This window comes from Carcharhinus amblyrhynchos, chromosome 8, assembly GCF_965287045.1.
Source record: "Carcharhinus amblyrhynchos chromosome 8, sCarAmb.v2.hapA, whole genome shotgun sequence".
In the NCBI taxonomy this organism is placed as follows: Eukaryota; Metazoa; Chordata; class Chondrichthyes; order Carcharhiniformes; family Carcharhinidae; genus Carcharhinus; species Carcharhinus amblyrhynchos.
The window spans coordinates 79,246,208-79,274,005 of record NC_137331.1 but is presented as its reverse complement, the minus strand read 5'-3'; the positions used below and the strand labels follow the sequence as shown (position 1 = coordinate 79,274,005).

The 27,798-nt window shown below is 41.5% G+C and overlaps 1 protein-coding gene across 6 annotated transcripts; it reads right to left on the bottom strand.

Moving 5' to 3' along the window:
• Positions 1 to 2,153: 2,153 nt before the first annotated feature.
• LOC145346703 (homeobox protein AKR-like) lies at positions 2,154 to 17,251 on the bottom strand. 6 transcript variants are annotated; one of them, XM_080194313.1, is made up of 3 exons: positions 16,766 to 17,251; positions 14,468 to 14,685; positions 2,154 to 5,906 (listed from the first exon to the last, which is right to left on the bottom strand). In XM_080194313.1, exons 1-3 carry the CDS (start codon positions 16,779 to 16,781, stop codon positions 5,358 to 5,360), a joined length of 783 nt encoding a protein of 260 aa, XP_080050439.1. In that variant the 5' UTR covers positions 16,782 to 17,251; the 3' UTR covers positions 2,154 to 5,357. The 6 variants fall into 6 exon arrangements, with proteins under 6 accessions (XP_080050439.1, XP_080050443.1, XP_080050441.1 ...); XM_080194317.1 differs by having other exon boundaries at positions 17,155 to 17,251; XM_080194315.1 differs by lacking the exon at positions 16,766 to 17,251 and adding an exon at positions 15,989 to 16,077.
• Positions 17,252 to 27,798: the final 10,547 nt, after the last annotated feature.

Below are 27,798 nucleotides of genomic sequence, written 5' to 3'. Positions count from 1 at the left end.
GGGTTTTTGCGACTCATGCACAAGGACCCCGAGGTCCCTCTGCACCGTCGCCTGCTGCAGTTTTTCGCCACGCAAGTAATAGTCCTTCCTACCATTCTTCCTACCAAAGTGGACCACCTCGCACTTGCCAACATTAAATTCCATTTGCCAGTTCCTGGCCCATTCACCCAGCCTATCTAGATCCTTCTGCAGACTCTCCACACCCTCCGCACAATTTGCCGTTCCACCAATCTTGGTGTCATCAGCAAATTTCGACACCATACACTCGGTTCCCTCCTCCAGATCATCTATATAAATGGTAAATAGCTGAGGCCCCAGCACCGAGAGAACGTGCAAATCTCCACACAGACAGTGGCCGAGGCCAGGATTGAACCTGGGTCCCGGGTGCTGTGAAACAGCAGTGTTAACCCTGTGCCACCGTGCCGCCACATAACATATCATAATTAAAGATGTAATGATGAATAAGATTTTGAAAATGGAGCTAAGGACTTTGGAAGTTAGAAATTAATAATTAGTGCATCGTGTTGGGTAACCACTTATTAGCTACCTATGCTTCATTTAGTGTTTCCACTTTAGTCCTGTTAATTAATTGAAATAGTGAGCTTGTTAAATTCAGCAACCTGATATTATACTGAGCTTCAGCACTGTCACATAAAACAGCAGTACTTCATTCGGTTTAACTTTCAATGGCTTCCTAAAAATACTGAATTACAGAAGTAGTCACAAGTACGGCTTACATTAACACTGCCATGAAGTTACTGTTAAATTCCCCTAGTTGCCACACTTTGGCACCTGTTCAGGTCAATGCACCTAACCAGCACGTCTTTCAGACTGTGGGAGGAAACCGAAGCACCCAGGGGAAACACATGCAGACATGGAGATAACATACAGACTCCACACAGACAGTGACCCAAGCCAGAAATTGAACTCTGATCCCTGGTGCTGTGAGGCAGCAGTGCTAACCATTGTGCCACCTATGGGGGCTGCAAATTGACACGGCAGGGCTGTTTAGAAAGTCCACCCTGGCTGATTGCGTTTTGTCCATTCTGCTAGATCTCTGAAGAGTGCTGGGACATTTTCCACGAAATATGGCTAATTTTACCGAGGAGAAAAATCAGCACAGCATAGTTCAGATGGAACACAAATGTTCTAGTTAGTTTTTCTAATATCACATTACATGACAAACCAGCATGAGTCATTAGCAAAACTAGAAAAGCCTGGTCAAAATGAATTGCTACATTATTGTGTTAAGTTGAAAATAGCTGCACTACTACAAAAAAGCAAAGAATGATAATCTATATTCAACTTATCTAAGCTGAACCATCAAACACACCTCTCCATAAAAGCCAGCTGAATTAAATATCTCTCAATGTCTTTGCTTCAATTAGGTAACCTTGCAGATGATCCTGAATATTTTCATTTATTCACCAACTTAAATGTCTCTTTTCCCACTTCAATTTGAATCATTTCTCACCTTCCTCACTATTTCATGAGACTGTATTGTTGACATAAATCTCAGTTGTATCTGATTTTAGATGCCAAACAAGTGTGACTGTGCAGTCTCCAACTGGGATGGTTGCAGATGGAGCTACAACGGCCTTTTCTTAATTCTCCAACATGCACTCCTTACAAGAGAAATTCCCCAATTTGAAGTTTCAGATCAGTCTCAGTCCTTGTACATCGTGGGGAGTGAGAAAACTCTTACTTTGATCAGTTCAATCCTTAAGACAGTTCAGGCCTCTGAGACAGGTAGTAAAGCTATAAACTGCTGACAGGGAGCAGATTGGGGCTGGGGGAGGGGGCAATGGTCTAGAATCAGTTACTTCACACAACCCACAAACCCCTTCAAACAAAATAAACGGCCATGGTGTGGAGATGCTGATGTTGGACTGGAGTGGGTACTGTAAGAAGTCTCGCAAACCAGGTTAAAGTCCAACTGGTTTATTTGGAATCACTAGCTTTTGGACCACTGCTCCTTCATCAGGTGAGTGCCTCACCTGAGGGAGGAGCAGTGCTCCGAAAGCTCGTGAAAATAAATGGCAGCATGGTCGAATGGTTGCTATGCAGAGCACTATCCTGCCTTCTGTCAAAAAAAGCCATGGTGTGCAGATGCAAAGAAGAAATAGAACCAGAATTAAGAAGGAATAAAGTAATTTATTTTTTTTAATCAAAATTGGATACATTGTGAAACTGCATTCTGTTGCCTCCACCCTATAATTAAGAAATAAGTGAGAAGAACCCTGCCTGCAGAATCCAGTGGCAAGGCAAAGAGGAATACTGCAGCTTTAGTCAGTCTTTACAGGCCTTTGCAACCTGATCAATCAATAAGGCAAACATCAATGCAAAAAAATGGACCAGGTTCATTCAGTACAGTCCGACTTAACTCAGCTTTACAACTGTAAGATGACTACAATGATGCAAACTGTACAAATACCTTCTAGATCGAAGGGTTATAATATCTAGATTAAAAGTAAGAAATGCCACTAATTCTTTTAAAAGTTAAAGAATTATGATTAATTTTAAGTCAGGAAAAATAATGTTTCAATACAGTACTGTTGACCAACTGGAAAGGAATGTGAACTGAAACATAATTCAAAACGACAGTCAATAATTTGGAATGCTTCAGTGATTGAGTCACTTTAACAGTGTGTTAAATCAGCTGCCATTCAAGTTTCAGTCAGCGACAGCAAGTCAGTGCCTGTCAGGTCATCAGCATCCATAACATAATAAATTATACAAGATAAACCATGGAACTAGAGCCCATCCAAAAACAAAAGTTGATCATAATTCTTTATAAGAGGTACAGATTATGGCTAAAGTCGCATTTAGAAATTATTTTAGTGAATATTTGGTTTTATTGCAGGACAAAATCCAACCTCTTACATATATAAACATTAGGTCTTGGAGAAAATTTTAAAAGACTGCATTGACCCTTCTTCAGGAGGTAGGATATAATTCCAGCATCTGTACTCATAGGCTTTCCGGGTGGACTCCCCAAGCTCATGTTGAAAGTTTATTGGGATTCCCAGGCAAACATTTTTTTTAAATGGTAATTGTTGCTATTTCTTAAGGGGCTTCGCTGTGATCATACCAAAGCCAACAAAGTAAACGACAAAGAATTTCAGGGCCCGTAACCTTGTTCCCATAACCTGCTTTGCAACAATCCTGAAAGTGGCAGAGCAAACAGCCTGCTACATTATGGCAGTAGAAATCATTTCAGAAGTTGTCTGATCAGTATGAGAGAGAAAAAGAATTACCCAACCACACAACTTTCTCCAACATTCAAAATTGCTCAGGAAAACGGTTCCACCATCAGCCAGTTTCGCTGGTAAAAGATGGTAAATTATGGCATGGCATTGCACATTTACTTTGTGATTTAGGCACTCATTTGCTTATAATGCAGTCAGGTTATCAGGAGCATCAGTTATATACTACAAACTGGATAAAAATATTGGGGTTGGAGGGGACGGATGGAGATGGAAATTACTGCAGCCAGGTCCAGTTTAAATAATCTTTTTCCAGCTGAAAGATCCCAAAGCTCATTCACAGGTCTGCATCTGAGAACCAATAAATTCTGTATTTATTTTTTTTAAAACTAGCTGCTAAAGCAAATCACTACAATTTCCAAGTCTCAAGCTGCACAATATCTTAAGACATGGAAGCAGATTTTTAAATTACACATTCTCTCATCTCCCCGCCCACCGCTTAAGTAAAGTAAATGGGTTGTAGGGTACATTCCACCACTTCTGGGAATCATCCCAGGAAAATAGCACTTCAATGATTAAAGGGTCAGCAGCCAAGCTCAGTACTTGGAAAAATATATTGAACATTGCCAGCAGGACTTCATGTTAGAGATACGTTCTTTTGCCACTACTGAGATACTGAAGAATGAATTGGAGTGAGTCTTTGAGATAAGGTGCATTGTAAGGGTGACAAAAACCAAAACCAGCAATAACACAGTTTGGTCTACTACGTCTCAATGTCTAATAGCACATTTAGCCATATACATTTGAACTCGTGCCCTGAAATTCTGTAGTGATTCTCCCACAGTCTTGCCATTACTTAAGCAGAAGACTGCCGGAATCCCTAAGATAAAGGGGATAAACAACAAGCAGGTGGTGATCAGGAAAAGCCCCATGGAATCTCAAGCCCTGATCAAATATGTAACAGCAGTTATAGAAACATTAGCGAAGTCCTTCACTTAAGGTTGGTGCCAACTTCATTTTGAATCACAACTCGGAAAATTCAGAAAGCACAATGGCACAGCCATCATGGATGATTGTTAGCAGTAACATCGCAGGACACTGACGGCAGTCAGTGTCAAACCAACAATGTTACAAGCTCCACCAGTAACCCATCCAGACCTCACAACACCAACTATAAAAGGCAATGTTTCAGAAAGCAATGACACCTCCACCAATAATGGAAGAGGATGACCTGGGTGGAACAGACTTGTGATTCAGTGCCTCCAGATGAAATATGCACAAGAGAGAGCAGAATCATAAAGAATCAACGTAAGAGATGTACATTCAAGGCTCTTTGTGCTATACTTAAGATTTTGGCCACACCAGCCACCAAATCGGCAATTAAGTCATCGACTAAGTAACTAAAGCATTTTAAACATGCAGCAGGTGATGCAAGTCTCATTCCCTACTTTGGACTGTCACTTTTGAAACAGATACAGCAGCTAATTTTAAGGTTGGGTAACCATGGTTACCAGAATAGCAGCATACCAGTGATGGCAGCCACAGGTAAAACAACATTGCAGGTGTAATCCTGCCTGTGCACGGGTCCTGCGGAAACAGCTTAAAGCAGAGGAAGAGTCTGCACTAAGAACTGTCACTGCAGGCAAAGTACATTAGAGTTCCGTTCTCCAGGTCCATGGTTTGCTGCCTTACACTGAAATAAAGACTGAAAGAATAAATCAAAACTCATTTTAGAAATAAGCCCCAGTGATAATACATAATTATATATAAAAAAAACTGTTGGTTCTAAACAATGCACAGGCCACATCATTTTTTCCATGCAGGAATGCTAAGACTGATAAGAAGGCTCTGTTTATCTAAATATTGCACAGATTGAAAGTAAAGAATCACATAATCATGGGAAAATTCTCACATTATCAGCAACTACAAAACATAAAGAACCTCTATCTATAGTAGTCATGAGTTCATCTGTCTCCATGCGAGCAGTCTGTTAAGACAATTCCGTGATAGGAAGCCATGTTTTGGGATTCCCTTGTGCAAATAAGAAGGCATCATGCTGCATGAAGCATCCATTTTCCACACGAAACAACTTTTTTTGCTTTAGTGTTTTTCTTGCCTCAAGTCAAGTTTGGCAGCCAGAGTGAGTGGGATCTAAGCCATGAGCTTGGACTGGGATTCCATTTCCGCAGCTCGCTTCAGCGCTACATCCACCAGCAGTTGAAAGCCACTGAAATCTTGATTGAGGTCAGGAGGAGTGGGTGGAGGGGTGTTAAACAGTCCATTCTGAGGGGTTGGGTTTGACCCCATCTGAACTGCATCTTTGGAGCATCCGGGATTCGTATCCATTAAACCTGCACTGGACAAAAGATCCATTCCTTCCATGCTGGTGGGCGGGCAGTAGTGTAAAGGCACGTCATTCGGTGTGGAGACAGTAGTGTGACATATGACCGATGGTCTTGGCAGGAATCCACCTGCAGAAGAGATAGAACATGGAGAGGTCTCTCGATTTTCTGGGCTTGAGCTTGTAGATCCGAATGATCTTTCGTCAAGGTCTGGCACGTAGCTGTTAGAAGTCATTGAGGTGTGCTCCACACTCTTACTACCTCGGCGAGAGATTGTGAAATTGTTGGGGTCCTTGCCGTCCTTTCTCAGCATGTCTGGCAGAAGTCTTCGACGCGCGTTAATGAACCAGTTACAGACCTGGAATTTAGCAGGAAAGACGATCAGCATATGTACATCTTTTTATTCAACGATTTTAAAGTACTACCCCACAAGCATGGCCTGAATTCAAATCTAACCAATATCACAGCAATAATGCAAACTATATCAACACTGCATGAATCAGAAAGCAGATCATTTAAAAGTGACTAAAGAGTTAATGTGGTAATTCCCTATGAGTCAGCAAATTGGGTCATCTGCTGTTATTCTATCACTAACCATCATTCTTTTAAAGCATGGCGTCCCCCATTCACCCCAGAAACGGGCATGTAATTAAAATACAATGTGAGTCAAATTCAGCCCCATTAGTCTCCACATTTTAATATAGCAATGCTGCTGGAAACAGCTCCACCTATGGCACTGGTACCAAGAGATAAACAAGATCACAGGGATACCTACTCCAGGTGCTGTATCTATCTGCTGTCCCATGCTGCCAGTGCTAAAAAACTACTGCTGGATATCATCAGCCAAACTAAGCCAAATGATAAACATCAACTGTAAAGAATCTACATTACTTGCTTGTACAAAACTCCAACATTAGGGGATTCACAGTCAATGCTGCAATAATAAACAAATGCAAATATGGACTATATTGCACCTTTGTAATGTGACTGGTGGAACAATGTTCTCCTTTCCAACATCACAACAGACCACACTTTAAACAAAAGCATTACTTTGGCTGTAAAGCACTTGGAGACATCCAGTAGTAACGCGAAGCACCATACAAATGCAAGTCTTTCTCATATTGAACAGCCCTTCATGAATTTTGCTGGTCAATACACTGAGTACGGACTACTACGACACATCATAAGCACAGGAGATATGGGCCTTTTTTCCTGTATCTGAAAATGTTACACACAACCCAAGAGTGCACAATGCCAAAATGGCACCCAAAATAGCAAGACTATTAAAATCCATCCAAAAAGGTTTTCAGACTTCAATAGTAAGATTCAAAGGGAATTGGAAATTGAACTAACTAGATAGCCCTTTCAAGGAGCTGCCACAGACATAAAGAACAAAGAACAACCCAGCACGGGAAACAGGCCCTTCGACCCAACGAGCCCGCGCCGCCATTTCAACAAAGCATTTTCCTACACCTACCCTGCCCCTTGTGTATGTGAATGGTAACTGGTCTCCGGCTATGAAGTTAGATTTTATAACCCAGCATTGTTTAGCAATCAATTCTTTTTTCCAAATCTCCAAAATACACATTGCATAATTCTGCTTACACAAACGAAGATCTAAGAACATTAGAAATGGGAGCAGGAGTAGGCTTTTCAGACAATCAAGTCTGCTTCATCTTTCAATAAGATCATAGCTGATCTGATTGTGGCTTTAACTCCCCTTATCTTTTCTGCCCACAAATCCTAAACTCCCTGGTCGATCAGAAATCTTTCTAACTCGTCCTTAACTATATTCACTGGCCCAACCAAACTGAAATATATCAATGGAGGTATTAAGCAATATTAGCTTTATTGTAAAAAGCATCAAAAGACAAAAATTTCAATAAAAAAATCACTTTATATATTTGCAATGTAATATTTCCTCCTGCTGTGATCAATTGCTTGCTCTCATCTGTATTAATCAGGTGTATTCTGAAGAGTTGTTATGCAGTATGCCTTCAGAGAATATTTGGAATCAGATCACCCATACTCATCATTCAGCCATTTTTAAATAGGACATGTGAAACTGGTATTTGTTTTTTCATATGCTACTGTACATTGGAGAATCCAAATTGCCCAGAATCTGACCTCCACATGCAACATGATCCATTTAAATTACAGACCCTATATCACTGTACTGTCAAACCAGATCCACCTTAGGGAATGGTTTCACACAGGCATTAATTCAACTAGCCACTAAAAGCACTCCGTTCACTGGAAGTTTCAATAATCTATATTCAGCACTTTAAGATTCCAGTATAACAGAAGGACAGAAGACTTTTTTTTGCAGTCTTTGAGCTATTAAAAAATCATGCTCCTTTACCTTGGGCTCTGCTCAATAGAAACTCTTGGAGGTGGGGATGAGAGGTGAAGGCTCAGTAACAGCAGTGTTCAAGCAGAAACATGAGACCTTCAAGAGTCAAATCTTCCCCTCTTTACTGAATTAGCATTAGAAGACCAAAAGAAGGAGGCTTTTGTTTTCCCATACCTTATTCTGAGGACTCTGGAAGAAGTAGGAGGCATGAGTTTATTTATAGTATGATCCTGCAGCCAGTAACTGCTGTACAGCAGTACTGTGCCACAGAGGGCACAGTGTCAACATAGTGGCTACAGATACTGCAGGCTGCACTATACAATTCAGCTGGCAACATCATTTTAGTTGCATTCATGCATTACATGATAACCTGATCAAGATTAATGTTCACTGCCTAATTCAAAAATGCTGTAGGATTGATGCAATATTCTCAAATTAACCTCACTGCTACTACATTTTGTTTGGTAATTATGTAGTTCAAGTGCCTTTCTGCACAGGTCCACAAGGATAGTATAACAATGTTCTAATGCTTACTCTGGGTGTTTGTGGCTGAGGATCGCATTTCCTGCAAAATATTCAACAAAGTTTACTTTAGTAACATTGTTGCCCATATTATAAAGGAAATACATTTTTCATTTTAGTTTTTTTTGACCTCACCTGTAAATGTTGAAAATACACTTATAATAGATAATTTATTAAAGACTGTACACTTGGGAGAAGCTTCCTTATTGACTCACTGGGTTAAAAAAAAGTATTATCTAAAGTAAGAGGCATCATTGAAACCTTCATGTACCTTCATGGTCTATAAAGATTGTTGGAGTGGCAGATACTAATAGGTACCTTTTAAAAGCTTCAAGTTGATTTACCACGACTAGACTCTTATTTAAAATGTTTATGTTTGTGATAAATCCGGCTGCATTAACAAAACCACTCAAATATATCAAGGACTTTTTCCATGCACAAGAGAAAACAAACACATTCTAAATTGCTACTTGGACATGCTAGTGTATGGAAGAATTTTGTGTTCAATAACATGCAGCGTAGAAATTTGAGCAAAAGATTTCAGAAAGTTAACGTAATTTGTGCTCAGATTGCAAGTTATGCCCAAAGCAGAAACTCTACCTTATGATGTTTAAGACTTACCAAGACAGGTTTGTGACACATGAAAGAGCCTATAGTACTGACAACATATAATCTAGGTCAACATTTTGGTGTAGTGCTGGTGTATGGCTTTGACAGAAATGTTAAGCAGTCTTCACCTGTCCATTTAGAACATAAGAACATAAGAAATAGGAGCAGGAGTAGGCCATCTAGCCCTTCGAGCCTGCCCCGCCATTCAATAAGATCATGGCTGATCTGTTGTGGCTCAGTTCCACTTTCCCGCCCTCTCCCCATAACCCTTAATCCCCTCTCTTATCAAGAACCCATCAACCCGCTTCTTAAAAATATTTAGCGAGGCAGCCTCCACCACTTCAACGGGCAGAGAATTCCAGAGATTCACCACCCTTTGAGTGAAGAAGTTCCTCCTCAACTCCGTTCTAAACCGCCTCCCCTTTATCTTGAGGCTGTGCCCCCTAGTCCTACTGTCTTTTTTGAGCGGGAAGAGTCTCTCCACCTCTATCCTATCCATCCCATTCATCATCTTATACGTCTCAATGAGATCTCCCCTCATTCTTCTAAACTCTAACGAGTACAAGCCTAGTTTATTCAGCCTCTCCTCATAGCTCAATCCCCTCAACTCCGGTATCAGCCTAGTAAACCTCCTCTGCACTCCCTCCAGGGCCAAAATATCCTTGCGCAGGTGCAGCGCCCAAAACTGCACACAGTACTCCAGCTGCGGCCTCACCAATGCCCTATACAGCTGCAGCAAGACCTCCCTACTTTTATATTCAATCCCCCTTGCTATGAAGGCCAGCATCCCATTCGCCTTCCTGACCACCTGCTGCACCTGCAAGCTGGGTTTTTGCGACTCATGCACAAGGACCCCGAGGTCCCTCTGCACCGTCGCCTGCTGCAGTTTTTCGCCACGTAAGTAATAGTCCTTCCTACCATTCTTCCTACCAAAGTGGACCACCTCACACTTGCCAACATTAAATTCCATTTGCCATTTCCTGGCCCATTCGCCCAGCCTATCTAGATCCTTCTGCAGACTCTCCACACCCTTACGCGATGAATATGAAAGATTCCATGGCACTATTCAAAATTGAGCAGAATTGTTTCTTAGCCAACATTCCTCCTTCAACCAATACTATAGCAAATTGTCATTTATTCTGTTTACTAGTTGGGTCTTGCTATATTCTAATTAGCTATAGGTGCTGACTTACAACACTTACAAGGCAACCCCTAGTACTTCTGCCATGTTTGTTAAAATACTTACTTTCCTTCTCTGTATACTGCTTCAAGAAATTACACCTAACCAACATGCCTCAAGAAAATAACATTACACCAAACCAACATGACAGATTAACAATAGCATTTACCAGATCATTTTTAATTTCTCTTGACAAGTGCTTCGTTCATCTATACTTCAAGTTTGGACTGGGGTTGGCACAGTGATAAGTCCCAGAACACCAGGGTAAAGTCCTGGCAGAATGCCAGTCCTGACTCAACTGATGAAGGGGCAGCACTCCAAAAGCTCGTGATTCCAAATAAACCTGTTGGGATTTTAACCTGATGTTATGAGAATCTTACTGAAATCAGCCAGATTCTGCTTTACAAAGTAGTTTTATCATAGTAGAGAGAGGTTACTTCACAAGCTCCCATTATATCAGCAAAAGTGATTGAAAGCATATCAATAAAACTGGAAAGCTTGCATGGTGTCCAGCTGGTTTGTATACTGCATCACAGTGAATTCTGTATCACTGTATTAGACAGAATAACTCATTTACAAACAATTAAAATATTTAAGGAATCAATTTCACTGCATAATTTATTGGAAAGTACTTTAGATTGGTACTCCTAGCAGAAATAGGGCAGTTGGTCAGGGTTGTTGGAATACAACATCACAACATCAGGACATTGTTGCTGGAATTCCTCATAGCAAATTCCTTCACTCAACCACCTTCAGCTGCTTCATCAGTGAACTGTCCTGTTATAAGATCACAAGTGGGATTGTTCACTGAGGATTCCAGTGTTCAGCTCTATTCACAACTCTTCTGATAATGCAGCAGCCTTTATCAACTTACAGCAGGAAGTGAAATGAGCCACCTCTAGACTTTGGCTGACAAGAGTCAGGAATGTTCATGGTACCATCAGTGCTGATTTCCCTAACCAACATCAATGGGATGTGGATAAAAAGAGGTTACTGTTAACCACAATGTTAACTGAACAAGTTAGATCAACATTGTGGCAGAAAAGTCTGGCCATTCCCGGGTGTCTGAACTTCTGACCACCCAATACCTCTACACGGTCCAAAAAGGGTCTAGTCATGAGTGTGATAGAATAATAGAATACACGCTTGCGTGTACAATACTCAGCTGCATGCGGTTCCAGCAATAAAAGGTCACCACCATGGCCATCAATGGCATTATGCCAGAGCAACCTACAATCCTTACTTTGACAGTACCTTGCAGTCAAGCCTCCTCTGCTAACAAGAAGCACAAAAACAGCAACATCCCTTCAAGCCTTTAACAACCTAACTTGGACATATACCATAACTGCCACAATCTGAACAATACTTCTCACTGTATGTTAATACATGCAACAATAAATCAAATCAAATGTGGTACTATTTCAAAAGAACAAACACATGGCAAAGTGGGCAGATAGGTGACGGAAGAAGTTCAGTGCAAAGAAGTGTAAGCTGATGCTTCTTAGGAGGAAAGACATGGACAGACAAAATAAAATAAGGGGGATGTTCTTCTTAAGAAGTGGGAAGAGGTAATGCAGGAGCAGAGGGACCTGGATTTATATTTACATAAATCATTGATGGTGGCAAGACAGGTGGAGAGAGCAGTTAATATAGCATATGGTATTCTGGGTTTTAATAATGGTCTAGAGTACAAGAGCAAGGAGGTTATGCTAAACTAGTTTGACATTGGTCTGTCCTCAGCCAATGTATTATGTACAGTTCTGCGTGCATCCATCCACGCAGAGATTGGGACAGTTCTCTTTGGAGTGAAGAAGGCCAAGAGAAGATTTTGTAGAGATGTTCTGAATCATGAAGAGTCTGGACAGATAGGGAGAAACTGTTCCCGCTCATAAAAGGATCAACGATAGCACACAGATTTAAAGTGATTTGCAAAAGAAGTAAATGTGACATGAGAAAGAACTGTCACATAGCAAGTAATTCGGGTCTAGAATGGACTGCCTGGCAGTGTGGTGGAGACAGGTTCAATCAAAGGACATTAGATGATTATTTGAAAAGAAACAACGTGCAGGGTTACAGGGAAAGACAGAAGAATAGCACTAAGTCATTATTTTCATTTGGAGAGTTGATGCAGACATGATGGGCCGAATGGCCACCTTTCGCACTGTAACACTTCTGTAATTGTGATTATCACCATTAAAGGTTCAGTAGTTGAAGGCCCAACACTACCTTTTCAGGGGCTGAAAGCATGTAGGAATCATAAGCCATTCAGCCATTGAACCTTCTCCACCTTTCAATTAGATCATGGTTGATCAGCTACCTCAATGCCCACTCTCTCCATATCCCTCGATGTCATTAATCTCCAAAAATTATAGAATTCCTACAGTGCAGAAGGAAGCCGTTCAGCCCATTAAGTCTGTACCAACTCTCTGATAGAGTATCTTTACTCAAGCCCTCTTCCCATAACTCCACACAAGTATAGCTCAGATGGCTGATCCTTCTAAACTGTACATCTTGGGACACTAAGGGGCAACTTAGCACAGCCAATCCACCTAACCTGCACATCTTTGGACTGTAGGAGATGCTCCATTTTATTAGTCTATGTGGGATCTTATCAAAAGCCTTCTGAAAATTAAAAAACATCACATCCATTGGTCTCCTTTAGCTATGCTACAAGTACAACAACAAGTTTATCAAACATTTTTAAATCATAGGTCCATGTTGACTCTGTACAATGTTACCTTTTCTCCTAAATGGTCAACTATGATATTCTTTGTAAGATTCTAACATTTTCCCTACTGCTGATGTCAAGCCAACAGGTCTGTACTTCTCCATTCTCCCTCTCTGTTCTGAAATAGCAGAGTTACATTAGCTATTTTCCAATGCACAGGATCCTTTATGGAATCTGTAGAATTTTGGAAAGACTGTCCACCTTCTTCAACACTCTGGGATGAAGTTCATCTGATGCAGGGGATTTATCATCCTTCAATCCAGTTAACCTTTCAAGTCCTACCACCGTACTAATACTAATTTATTTTAGTACCTCAGTTTCACAAGTCCTTTGTTGGTCTAGTATTTCTGGGAGATTTTCTGTATATGCTTCTGTGAAGACAAGTTTCTCTGCCATTTCCCTGGTCCCCACTATAAATTCTCCTGCCCCCACGTGTAGGTGGCACAGTGGTTAGCACTGCTGCCTCACAACACTTAGGGACCTGGGTTTGATTCCTGGCTTGGGTCACTGTCTGTGTGGAGTTTGCATGTCCTCGTGTGTCTGTGTGGTTTTCCTCTGGGTGCTCTGGTTTCCTCCCACAGTCCAAAGATGTATTGGTTAGGTGCATCGGCCTTGCAAAATTGCCCCTCAGTGTACCCCAACAGTGGTGACTAAGGGATTTTTCATAGTAATTTCATTGCAGTGTTGAAGTAAGCCTACTTGTGACTAAATTAAATTTTAATGGGACCACATTTGTTCTAGATAATCTTCTCCTTTTCACATGCTAAAAAAGGTTTTTACAGTCTGCCTTTATGTTCATGTTCTCCTTCCCCTTTCTCAACTTCTTGGTTTTCCTTTGTGACCTTGCCCAGAATGGTGACAAACTGAGAAACATTTGTAAAATAAAACTGCCACAAACAATTCATTCTCCTGCAGCTTGGTTAGGGGTTGGATCCACATAAAGTGAGAGATCAGATATTCTGGCAATTTATAAATGTCCGTCCCCTCTCTGGATACTGTATAATTGCGATTAGTGAGGGAGTCAAGTATAACACAGCAGTTAACTAATGTCATTTAGTAGACAGTAAACATCGCGTCAGTGACACTGCGTAAGACCATCCAGAAATACTTTCGAAATCCAAGAAAATAGTAAAACAAAGACTGACTGCAAGTTTCAGGGGGTGAAGAGAAAATGTGATCTCATCTGTAACAGTGAATTTCAAGCCTTCAAACCTGCAATGATCTCTCAGCCTCCTGTCTTAGATTATTTCGTACACAGGCCACTACTGCAATTCCAATCACTACTAGCAGCTGACATCAACAATTTCTAGAATAGTAACTCCGGCATTGGGTGAATAGAACAATTGTATGATGTAGCCCAACTATTCATCGTCATTAGCTAGGATGGGTACATGACATTCATATACAGATTTACCCGTTGCGTGTTATATTAACAAGTGTTGGTTGGAAGCTTTTACGGTAGTCTGATCACCCAGTGACTATCAGCAGCAGGCTGTGCCCTGAAATGAAATGTTTAGCCGCACTCACCTGCAGTACAGAGAGCTGTGCCTGCCTCGACAGCTGGGTCTTCTCCTGTTCAGAGGGATAGGCTTTGTAGCGGTGTTCGTACAGCCAGTCCCGCAGGATCCGCACCGACTCCTTGGGCAGGTTCCCCCGTCTCCTCCGCTTGCCTCCATGAGACAGGTCAAGGGGTACCTCCAGACTGTCGTCGTCTTCAGTCTCGCTGCCGCATACCGGGCCCATCGCTGCGAATGGAGACAGAGAAAGAGAGGTGATATGAGGACGCTCGTCTGAATGGAGAAATCCCTCAGCAAAAACCTTGCAACAACTGCCCGGGCACGTAAACCCTTAACACATTCACTGCCTCTCTGTCAGCTTAGTGCCTTACACTCCAGCTCCAGCCCTGCTTAACTCTGGCAGTCATGTGGCTCATTCTGAAATATATCAAATCTTTCATTTCTCCAACTTTTCCCATCGCAAGGAATGTTATCTCAATGTAGCCCAATAAATAATCTTTGATTTGAGTTTCCTGGCAGGATCTGATCACTAATCTACTGGGTTGCACAGTTATTTTTAGTTGGAATACCAAACAAAAATATATTATACAATTCATATTTGGATGAAGGGGGGGAGACTAACAAGTCCCGAATTTGCCCATGACCCCAAGAAGCTGTCCTCATTAACCTCGAGATTTTTCAAATCACCCGGCCCCTTCTCAGGCAAAACTCCTCTAAAAAAAACCCTCTGCCCCCGCTCAGGGAAACCTCTGGTTGGCTGATTTTGAATTTATAAAGCTGCTCGGCCTGTCAGTTTGTAAAGTGATACCTGCTCCTTGCCAGCAGCCATTATCCCACTGACCCAGAACAAAAGAACAGAGAGAATCAGGCCAAAAGAACTGAAGGAGCGCTCCTCCACTCCGCTTCTAACACCCAAGTCCCCCTCTCCCCACCCCTTTCCTCCCCAAAAAAGAAAGTTTAACCACATCAGCTCACTAGCTTTTACATCTCATATTCTGTCTGATGTGCTGGATCTGAAAAAAAATCAAACATTTTATCCTCCTTCAAACACGTGCTGCTAACTTGGTGTCTTTCATTAAATTTAAACATGAAATATTCACAAAGCAACATCCATGCTGACTTGGGAGGCTGCCCCCTCTGGTTTGCCATGGTGATAAATTATTACAACTGTGTTTTCTTTGTAAAAAAGAAGTTTGATCTTCCTCGACACACTTTTTATTTGGAAGAAAATCCACATCAATGGGATTTGAAATGGCCTCACCCAGCACGTTGTAAAACGATAACATTGTTTTTTTTTCAAAAAAATACTACATTATTATCTGGAAATGAGAACAAAGATAGTGCACAGTGGAACCTGTCACAAACATTCTTCCACTTGGCTATAGTTCAAGCCTGAGGAAGGGGGGAGGGAGGGAGTGAAGAATTTCACATTCCAGCATATTCCAAACAGTGAAAACATCCAACAGCTAATCCGCAAGAAAACTAACACAATGTAGCCGCTGCTCCTCACACAAGAATGGTAACTCATTACTTGGCGGTATTGTGTCCTCTGAGATCCCAAGTGTTGCGACGTTAATGGACGGCAAAACATAAAAGTACGTTCTGCACGGCTGACTGTTTAATAAGTGGAAGTTTTACCCTGCCAACAGAAAATAACCGCCTCTGTAAATCATTCTGCACATTCCGCCCACCCAGCATAGTTTTTTTTTAAAGTTTAACATTTTGTTTTAAGTTTCTGGGTTACGGGGGGTGGGGGAGGCGGGAGTTGATGAGTAAGTGTGTTATGAGTTCACTCTGCTTTACAACAAATCAATAGGAAATCCCCCAGAGGCTCAGGATCCATTGTATTCAATTTCACTTCTCAGAAACTATTTCCCAAAGACAGGACAATTGAACTCTCCCCCAACTTTAAAACACTGTCCTCAAGAAACTGGGAAATGGATCTGGAAACTTCTGCGCAAAGAAATGTGAGGTTTTCCTCGCAGGGGGAGGGAGAGAGAGAGAAACACGTTTCCACGAGGTGAGAGCCCAAACAAAGCCTTTAAACTTTCAGAGCCTTTCCCCTTCCCAAAAAAAGTGGCGCTTGTCTTTTTCCTCTCAGCTGCCAATCGATCGCGCCCATCCTCTCCCCCGTGCCATAAGATTTTTAAAATGTATAAATATATGCATGTAAATAAAACGCCAAATTCAGAGAACAAAGAAGAAACAAAATCCAGACAGAAAACGCAAGAGTCAAGAAGGCCACTCACTGAGCACGATTTGACAACGTGCCAGCAGCATGGAGGAAGCAACAACTGCCTGTGCCTACCTTTCTTAGCTTTCATCTTGCTCCAGAAATGTGTCTCCAGGCACTCCAGCGAGATTCACCAGGGAGGGAGGGAGGGGGAAGGGGAGGGTGGCGGGGGAAAGGAAACGACGAAGAAAATCAAAACAAATCTTTCCGACTATGTTTCCAGAGGGGGGAAAAAAGCAGCCAGCCTAGAAGAGGAAAGTTTTTTTTGTGTGTGTATATATAGATACAAAGGCTAGCTGAGTAGTTGTGGCAGCATGGACTGCAGTAGTTGCGAGAAGCACGGTGGCTGGGGGGTGGGGGTGATTTACTCCCTTTGCTCTGCCTCTTTTGCCCCCTCCTACTCCTCCTCCTCAACGTGTCGTTCGCTGGAGGATTCAAACAAAAGGTAAACACATCACTGCTACCTGGCGCTCGGAACTGCTTAGGGAAGGGATCGCCTGCCTCTGTGTGTCTGCTCGGGAGCTGACAGCTCTCACTGACAGCTGCTGCCTCAGTACTTGTGACCCGCCCCTAAACCCACTGAGAGGGAGGGAGAACAGAAAGAGAGAAAAAAATCCCTCCTCTGACATCACCACAAACCCATTCAAAAAAAAGTTTAATATTTGCATACAGCCAGGAAGGAGAATCCAATCCAGACTTTTATAAAGTTTGTAAAAAAAATACATATATGTATATAAAGGAGAAATGTGACACTCAGTGCTTGGTCGTTTCTGGAGCTCGTTAGAAGTGAATCAAATGAAACAGTTTATGATTGAAGTGCTTGTTGTTTCTTTGTGCTTTGCTGTTGGTTAATATCCGGTGAAAGCAATGTGGCGAGACGCTTTGATGACGGTTGGCAGACCTCCCCCCTTGCAGCAATGAAAAGAGATCAGCTTTCTTAAAAAAATAAAAGAAAACAACTGTTTTATTTTAAGTGGCTGGGTTAAACATTAAACTTTGTGGCACAGCCAGTGATTTTATGGTTTTAATTTGAGAAATAAGTTGGTGTTTTAAGTTTGGAGCACGTATTTTTTTTGCTTCACTTCCGCACTGGGCAAGCTCCTTTGTTTCCACATGTTTGCCTGGCTGCTGCGTGTACTTTGTGGGTGCCGCTGATCCACCGGTTTATTCGAAATAGTTTGCAAACTTTTTTTTGTCAATTGAAACTTCCACGCACAGAATGGATGAACGACACCCACCACTGAAGTTTCAGCGAATGTCCGAACCTTGCTTTAATTTTCAGCGCGAAGTAATTTTTAAAGCGTGCTAGTTGTCTAAGAACACGGTTGTGTTTGGAAACCATAGCAGAATCACACTACACTCAGAGAGAGAGAGGGGGAAGGGTGAATCCATCTGTTTGTCAATAAAAATGTCCTCGGCTCCACACATTCAACAATGGATTCTAGATAGTTATTTATTGTGTGCCCTTCCTCAGGAAGTCATTTATCCACTCAACAACTTTTAAAAAATGTTACCCAAGACAGCATTTTAGGTTCCAAACAAATCTTCGTTAATTACTTTTCCTTTTCCTTTTCGAGGACGCATTAAGATTTTGAAAACATTAATTCAAAACCATGCTGTATTTTTTCCCCTGACCCACCGATTGATTTGAACTGATTTCCCGACAGTGTGGGAGGGGAGGGGAGAGAGATTTGTTTATAAAAGGGTTATCATTTTAACCGCAACTGTTCAACACGGTTTGCATTAATCAATTAGGTCATTTGTGACTGAACGACTTCTGGATGGTTCCTTGTTACCCTGACTCAGGTTGTAAAGATGTGCGAATGCCCAGGGCCCCGGCAGTGAGGTGCTTGATTCCATTGTTCTGGGAAAACGAGATTGTTTTCAACAATTGTCACACCTTCATCGGTGGCTCTCAAACGGAATGAGAGCTGTTAACACGTTACTGTTAGACCAATTGTACTGCCACGGCGTCGCTTATTTAAGCATTCTCTTGGCAAACATTTCAAAGTAACATTCAAAAAAATGCACTGCGCGGTTTGACACTAGATCAAACAGGTCAAAGAATCTCAGCTTTCATTCAGATGTCTTTTCTCGGAGAGTCACAATTAGTTTGAATGTTGAAGGGATTTTTTTTATTGCCACCATCCCTACTTCTAATCCCTGTTTAAGATTATTTGGCAAACTGCTAGTAACCCAGGATGTGGAGATGTGGATGAGAATCCCATTCTGTAGTAACCCAGGAACCAGAGCAAAACAAGAATGTTTCCAAGATGAAAGATCTAGTAAGAGGATAATAATCAAAATTGATCATTGAAGACAAAATCCTAACATTGCCATCTGAAAACGTTATTTTATTACAGCTCATTTGGGGAAATAAACTTTGGGATACTAAATGTTTAAATATTTCAAAGGAAACTAGTTATCCTTACATAACAATAAATAAAACACCACAGATGTTGGAAGTCTGAATTTAGAACAAGAAATGTTGAGGGGAAAATTTACTCAGCATATCTGGCAGCATCTGTGGAGACAGACAAAGAGTGTTAACTAAAATGACCTGTCCACTCATTTAGATACATTACGTTTGTCACTATCATTTATTTTGAGATGTGTCAAAGACTTGATTAAAGTACTTAAGGTTTGGAGGGGTGGGATCACGAAAAACATTGACAGTGTATAGTTACTTCATTATGTTCTTATGTTCATAGAATCCTACTGTTCAGAAGGAAGCCATTCAGCCCATCAAGTCTGCACCAATCAAGTCCCACCCAGATCCTGTTCCCATAACCCCACATAATTTACACTGCTAATCCCTCTGACACTACGGTCAATTTAGCATAGCTAATCAACCTAACCCGCTCATTTTTGGCCTGTGGGTGAGCCCTGTATACCAGGCAGGTATCAGACTCAATATTGTGTGGTTCTGCTGAGTTGAAACATCAGCGTGAGCACTACAGTTAATCTCAGCAATAGGATTGCCAACTCTCATTGAATGTAGTCCAACAGGTTTTATTATAAACACCTAACTCCAACTTTGTTTCTTCAGAACTTGCAGATAGCTGTTAATATTTTGCTGATATGGGCTGTATTCAGAACTGTGCAATTCTCCTATTGAGAGATGGGTTAATTGGGAGTATAGGTTAAGGGACAATCTTGAAGCACCTTCATAGATGAAATCATTCAGTCCTGTCCTTAGTCACAAACAATTACTTCCTCATTTGAGTAGTGATCCTCCTTCTCATTGTTGTGCATTTGCTTTTTTTAAATTCATTCAAGGGATGTGGGCTTTGCTAGCTAAGAAAGCATTCATTGCCCATTCCCCAGTGGGCAATGAGAAGGTGGTGATGAGCTGCCTTGAACCACTGCAGTTCATGTGTTACGGGTAGACCCTTAGTGCTGTTAGCAAGGGAGTTCCAGGATTTTCACTCAATGACAGTGAAGGAATGGTGATATATTTCCAAGTTAGTGGCTTGGAAGGGTTCTTCCAGGTGATAGTGTTCCCATGTATCTCCTGCCTGTGTCCTTCTATATCAGTGATAGGCAACCTGCAGCCTGGGGGCCACATGTGGCCCATCTGGGTTGTGAGTGTGGTCAATAAGACATTCTGTTGACTGTTGCCCATGCAGTGTTGCAACATTCTGCTGACTTCTGTCTGCATAATTTTTTTTCCTACTGGTATGACTGAAGTGATATGCACGTAAAGCAAGGGCAAATGCTGATTGCACACGTTGTCTGTAGGAACCATATTCCGCACCCCCCCGCACCCCCCAGCCCAACCCACATCCAAGTGTAAATATATCTTTTGATTTTAGTATTTAAAATTGATAATAGTTCTATTAATATATAAATAATTAAGAATTTTCTATAACTTGTTATGAAATATTTGGCATGTATTAAATGTATTTAATCTTATTCATTGGGTCATGGTTCGTGAACAAGCATGATTTCAACTTGAGGGAGGGCCACTGAGATAAAAGAGAGCCTCTCATGTGGCTCATTCACGAACCTATGTTGCCCGTCACTATTCTAGATGGTAGTGGTCATGCATTTGGAAAGTTCTGTCTCAAGAACAGCTTTTTCTCTGCAGCTATCAGACATTTGAATGGACCTATCACATATTAAGCTGATTTTTCCCTTGACCCTATCTGTAACTGCAACACTATATTCTGCACCCTCTCTTTTCCTTCTCCCCATGTACTCTCTGAACGGTTTGTTTTATCAGTATAGCTTCAAGAAACAATACTTTTCACTGCATCCTAATATGTATGACAATAATAAATCAAATCAAATCAAGTCAATCGTACAAATAATAAAAATGCTGTCCTGGCCAGCAATTCCTGCATCCTGGGGAAATTTTAAAAAATGAAGTCCTCTTGGAAAATCAAACTCTGGTTCAGCTCCAAGATCTGGTTTGCTGTCTTACTGTTACCCCCAAACAGCACTTGCCCTGGAAAATTAATCCTATTTCTTTGTTACTTAGAAAATTTGTGTTGATTCAATTTGGATTATTAACTAGCATCATGCACTAACTGCCTTGTCATTTGTGTCCTCGGTACATCCATTTTCATAGAATATATTACCAAACTCAATGGCCCCTGTCCAGTAATGCATTTGCTTATATCAAGAAATTGGTGTGTGGTCCAAAACAGACTGTTTCAATGCTGCTCCATTGAAAAGCAAACAGCCTAACCCATCCCTGAATGTTATCCAGTTATAGTTGCTGGGTGTAGTTTCTTGTGAGCGTGAAATGATGATGGATTTGGGTTCAAATTTGCAGATCGTACAGTTAAATGACTGTGTTGGACAAGGATCATGCTCTTGGCTCACTTGGATAAGATATCATAGGACAAGGGGCATATGTCGGAGCTTGAAGTTGCAGCATAAAAAAGGCCATTTGGCCCACCCAATCCATGTCAGCATCTGCAAGCAAGCAAATCATTTTTGGTTACGTTTCAAAAAATATGTGCCACGGGACTGAGATAAGGAGAAATTTCTTCACCCAGAGAATAAAGTTGCCATTGTCCCAGATTACCATAGGTTGCTCTCTCCTTTGAGGGGAAGACTGACTTGTGATTATTTAACCTGAGGATCACTACAGCTCATGCATGGAGCAAGGTTGATAAACCTGTGGAATTCGTAAGAACATAAGAACTAGGAGCAGAGTAGGCCATTTGGCTCCTCGAGCCTGCTCCACCATTCAATAAGATCATGGCTGATCTTTTCATGGACTCAGCTCCACTTATCCGCCTGCTCACCATGACCCTTAATTCCTTTACTGTTCAAAAATCTATCTATCTTTGCTTTAAAAACATTAACAAAGTAGCCTCAACTGCTTCACTGGGCAGGGAATTCCACAGATTCATAATCCGTCGTATGAAGAATTCCCTCCTCAACTCAGTCCTAAATCTGCTCCCCCTTTTTGGAGGCTATACCCCCTAGTTCTAGTTTCACCCACCAGTGGAAGCATTCTACCTGCTTCTGTCTCATCTATACCCTTCATAATATTATATGTTTCTATAAGATCTCCCCTCATTCTGCTGAATTCCAATGAGTGCAGTCCCAGTCTATTTAGTCTGTCCTTATAAGCCAACACTCTCAAGTCCAGAGTCAATCTAGCAAATTTCCTTTGCACCGCTTCCAGTGCCAGTATATCCTTTCTCATGTAAAGAGACCAAAACTATACACAGTACTCCAGGTGTAGCCTCACCAGCATCTGAGACAGCTGCAATATAAGCACCCTGTTTTTAAACTCCATTCCTCTAGCAATGAAGGACGAAATTCAATTTGCCTTCTTAATTACCTGCTGCACCTGCAAACCAACCTTTTGTGATTCATGCATAAGGATACCCTCTGCAAAGCAAAATGTTGCAATGTTTTGTGATATATATAAATGCTGTTTGTGATATATATAAATGATTTGGAAGAAGATGTAGCTGGTGTGATCAATAAGTTTGCGGACAACACAAAGATTACTGGAGTTGTGGATAGTGATGAACATTGTCAGAGAACACAGCAGGATACAGATAGGCTGGAAAATTGGGTGGAGAAATGGCAGATGGAATTTAATCCAGTTAAATGTGAAGTGATGCATTTCAGTAGATCTAATGTAGGGCGGATCTATGCAATAAATGGCAGAATGATCAGGAGTATAGACACCCAGAGGTATCTGGGTGTGCAAGTCCACAGATCCGTAAAGGTGGCAGCACAGGTGGAGAGGGTGGTGAAGAAGGCATTTGGCAGGCTTGCCTTTATTGCACGGGACATAGAGTATAAAAGTTGGCATATGATGTTGCAGCTATATAGAATGTTGGTTAGGCCACATTTGGAATACTGTGTCCAGTTCTGGTTGCCACACTACCAGAAGGAGTGGAGGCTTTGGAGAGAGTACAGAAAAGGGTTACCAGGATGTTGCCTGGTATGGAGGGTCTTAGCCATGAGGAGTGATTGGGTAAACTGGGATTGTTCTCCCTGGAAAGACGGAGGACGAGGGGTGAACTAATAGAGGTGTATAAAATTATGAAGGGCATAGATAGGGTGAACAGTGGGAAGCTTTTTTCCAGGTCGGAGGTGACGAACACAAGGGGTCAACAAGTTCAAGGTGAGGGGGGCAAGGTTCAACACAGATGTCAGGGGGACATATTTTACACAGAGGGTGGTGGGGGCCTGGAACGCACTGCCAAGCAAGGTGGTTGTGGCAGACACACTGGGATCGTTTAAGACTTATCTAGATAGCCACATGAACAGACTGGAAATAGAGGGATACAAACAAATGATCTAGTTGGCGCATGAACAGCGCAGGCTTGGAGGGCTGAAGGGCCTGTTCCTGTGCTGTATTGTTCTTTGTTCTTTTGTTCTTTGTTCTTTGTTTTACCATTTAAATAATAATCAATTTTGCTGTTATTCCAACCAAAATGGATGACCTCACATTTACCAACATTGTACTCCATCTTCCAGACCCTTGCCCATTTAAACTATTTATATCTTTTTGCAGATGTTCAGTGTCCTCTGCACACTTTGCTCTACCACTGACCTTAGTGTCATCTGTGAATTTAGACACACTACACTTGGTCCCCGACTCCAAATCATCCATGTAAATTGTAAACAATTGCGGTCAACATTGATCCCTGAGGCACACCACTAGTTGCTGATCGCCAACTAGGAAAACACCCATTTATCCCCATTCTTTGCTTTCTGTTAGTTAACCAATCCTCTATCCATGCTAATGCATTACCTGTAATGCCGTGCAACTTTATCTTATACAGCAGCCTTTTGTGTGGCGCCTTGTCAAATGCCTTCTGGAATTTCAGATACACCACATCCACCAGTTCCCCATTGTCCACTGCATTGATAATGTCCTCCAAAAATTCCACTAAATTAGGTAAACATGACCTGCCTTTCATGAACTCATGCTGTGTGTTCCCAATGGGACAATTTCTATCCAGATATCTCGCTATTTCTTCCTTGATGATAGATTCAAGCATTTTCCTCACTACAGAAGTTAAACTAATGGACCTATAGTTACCTGCCTTTTGTCTATCTCCTTTTTTACATGGTGGCATCATATTTGCAGTTTTCCAGTCTGCATGAACCACCCCAGAGTCCAGCAAATTTTGATAAATTTCCATGAATGCATTTGCTATTTCCCCTGCCATCTCTTTTAGCACACTGGGATGCATTCCATCAGGGCCAGGAGACTTGTCTACCTTTAGCCCCATTAGCTCATGTAATACTGCTTCTTTAGCAATAATACTTGTTTCTAGGTCCTCATCTATCATAGCCTTCTTGCATCAATTTTTGGCAATGTTATTTGTGTCTTCCACTCTGAAGACTGACACAAAATACCTGTTCAATGCCTCAGCAATTTCCTCATTTCCTGTTATTAAATCCCCCTTCTCATCCTCTAAAGGATTCATGTTTAACTTAGTCACTCTTTTTCTTTTTAGTTATTAGAAACTTTTGCCATCTGTTTTTATATTCTGAGTTAGTTTACTCTCATAATCTAGTTTACTTTTCCTTATAGCTTTTTTCGTGGCTTTTTGTTGACCTTTAAAGATTTCCCAATCCTCTAATTTCTCACTATTCTTTGCCACTTTCTTGCATTTGCTTTCAATTTGATACCCTGCTTTATTTCTTTAGACATTCATGACTGATTATCCCTTTTTCTACAGATCTTTCTTATCACTAGCATCTATTTTTGCTGAGCACTGTGAAAAATCACTTTGAAAGACCTCCACTGTTCCTCAATTGTCCCACCATAAAAGTTTTTGCGCCTACTCTATCTTAGACAACTCCCCCCTCATCCCATTGTAGTCTCCTTTATTTATGCACAATACATTGGTATTCTCACCTTCTATCTGTATTTTAAATTCACTACCACAGAAAGCAGTTGAGGCCAAAACATTATATGTTTTCAAGAAGGAGTTAGATATTTGTCCCCCCCTTAGGACAAAAGGGAGGGTCAAAGGATATGGGGTTAAGGCAGGATCAGGATGGATGATTAGCCATGATCATAATGAATGGTGGAACAGACTCGAAGGGCCAAATGGCCTACTCCTGTTCCTCTTTTCTTTGTTTTTATATTATTAACAAATTAATTAAAAATACCATGACTGATAGCATTGCACATGAACTGTATAATTCAATCTATATTGCTCCTGATTGAGCAAATTCTTTAGCCTAAGGTCATCACTAAAGTACAAAGCTATTATTTTATTGCATCAAAACATATTCTAATGGAATCAGCCCCTGACAGGCAGGTACAATGTGGTTCAATGAAAGCCAAAATGAAACTTGCCAGGTCTTGTTAAGGCTGAGAACTGAGAGATCAATTTTTCACTAGATCTGCCCAGCCATTGACCTAAGCAAATCCCAGCAGGTTTACTTTAAGTTTGCACTCACTGTATGAGGCCCAATAGACAGAAACCAGCAGTGCGTAACATAAAATGGCTCAAAGAACATGACATGTAGTTTGTTAGTGAAGTAATAGAATGGAGGCAATATGTGAATATGAATAAAAAAAACATTTGATTTGATAAAGTAAATAAGATCAGTAAAAATAAAAAAAAAGCAAAATACATGTGGACTCGAGATGTTTACTCTATTTTCTCCCCCTGCTGAATTTTTCCAGCTTTCTTTAGTTAAGATCAAAAAAAGGATGCCTCCCAGCAAAGAAATGATGCTGTGGTTTAGGGTAATGATTTACAGGTATCTGCTTATCCAGTTATACCTGACTACAGTACAATTATCTCATACTTAATCCAATACGGTTTTAACTCCAGAGTGGATACTGCAGTGAATAGAATAATCAATCCAGTATAAGAGTTGCCTTACTTGGGAGTTGGGTATGGGTTTGGCAACAATAGGATAGAATAGATCTGAATCTAAACATAGTTGAAGAGGTAGTTTCTTAAATTTTTCATCTTCTTTCTCTGATTTCTGTTAATGGACAATGGGAAAAACTTGAAACATCTCATTTGTGATTTTCAGCCATCAGGTTTTGACACAAGGGAGGTTCTTCATAAAACCATCTACCTTGCTGCATCATTTCCCACTTTCAAAAGCTTCCTGAACACTTATCTCCTACAACTACGTCTTCAGATATCTCCCTTAACTCCTCTCCTAGGGAGAACACTTTGTATTTACACAGCACTTTTCATCCCCCACAAGTCATGCTGAGGTCCTCACCAACATAGATGTCAGTCATTAACCAATTCAGTTCTCTTGATGTGTCATCAAGAAATGTTGAAGCCACTGGATATCACAAAGGACTTGACAAGATCCCAGCTATAATACTGAACACTTGTGCTCCAGAACTAGCCGTGCCTCCAGTAAAGCTATTTTGGTACAGCTACAATGCTGCACCTACCTGACAATGTGGAAAATTGTCCATGTTTGTTTTATCCATAAAAACCATAGACCATCCAGTCTTCAACCTATAGTGTTATTCCTTAATAATGGCATGGTCAAAACCCTGGAACTCCCACCCTAACAGCATTGTGGAGCTCCTTCACCACATGGACTGCAGTGTTTTAAGACTGGCTGAGCTCCATATTCTCAAGGGCAATAGGCACAGTGGTTGCAGCACGGTGGCAAGTGGTTAGCACTGCTGCCTCACAGCACCAGGGACCCAGTATGATTCCATTTGTGTGAAGTTGCACATTTTAAATGTGCGGTCATCCATTTTGATAGGAATAACAGCAAAATGGATCATTATTTAAATGGTAAAAAAATTGCAGCATGTTGCTCTGCAGGGGGACCTGGATGGCAAAAACCCAGCCTGCAGGTGCAGCAGGTGGTCAGGAAGGCGAATGGGATGCTGGCCTTCATAGCGAGGGGGATTGAATATAAAAGTAGGGAGGTCTTGCTGCAGCTGTATAGGGCATTGGTGAGGCCGCAGCTGGAGTACTGTGTGCAGTTTTGGTCGCCGCACTTACGCAAGGATATTTTGGCCTTGGAGGGAGTGCACAGGAGGTTTACTAGGCTGATACCGGAGTTGAGGGGGTTGAGCTATGAGGAGAGGCTGAATAAACTAGGCTTGTACTCGTTAGAGTTTAGAAGAATGAGGGGAGATCTCATTGAGACGTATAAGATGATGAATGGGATGGATAGGATAGAGGTGGAGAGACTCTTCCCGCTCAGAAAGGACAGTAGGACTAGGGGGCACAGCCTCAAGATAAAGGGGGGGGCGGTTTAGAACATAGAACATAGAACATTACAGCGCAGAACAGGCCCTTCGGCCCACGATGTTGCGCCGACCAGTTACAAAAACAATGACCCACTAGCCTATACCAATCCCTTTTCGTCCATAAACCTATCCAGAGATCTCTTAAACGCCCCCAAACTAGACGCATTTACAACTGCAGCAGGCAGGGCATTCCAATCCCTCACCACCCGCTGGGTAAAGAACCTACCCCTGACATCCGTCCTGTAGCTACCCCCCCTTAATTTAAAGCCATGCCCCCTCGTGCTAGCTTTCTCCATCCGAGGAAAAAGGCTATCACTATCCACCCTATCTAAACCTCTAATCATCTTATAAGTTTCAATAAGATCCCCTCTTAGCCGCCTTCTTTCCAACGAAAACAACCCTAAATCCCTCAGTCTCTCCT

What these genes read in the sequence shown, in the direction of transcription:
- LOC145346703 (XM_080194313.1), bottom strand. An exon ending in CACAGCTCTCTGTACTGCAG is followed by an intron (nt 5,907 to 14,467) that starts GTGAGTGCGGCT and finishes GCTAAATTCCAG; the next exon opens with GTCTGTAACTGGTTCATTAA.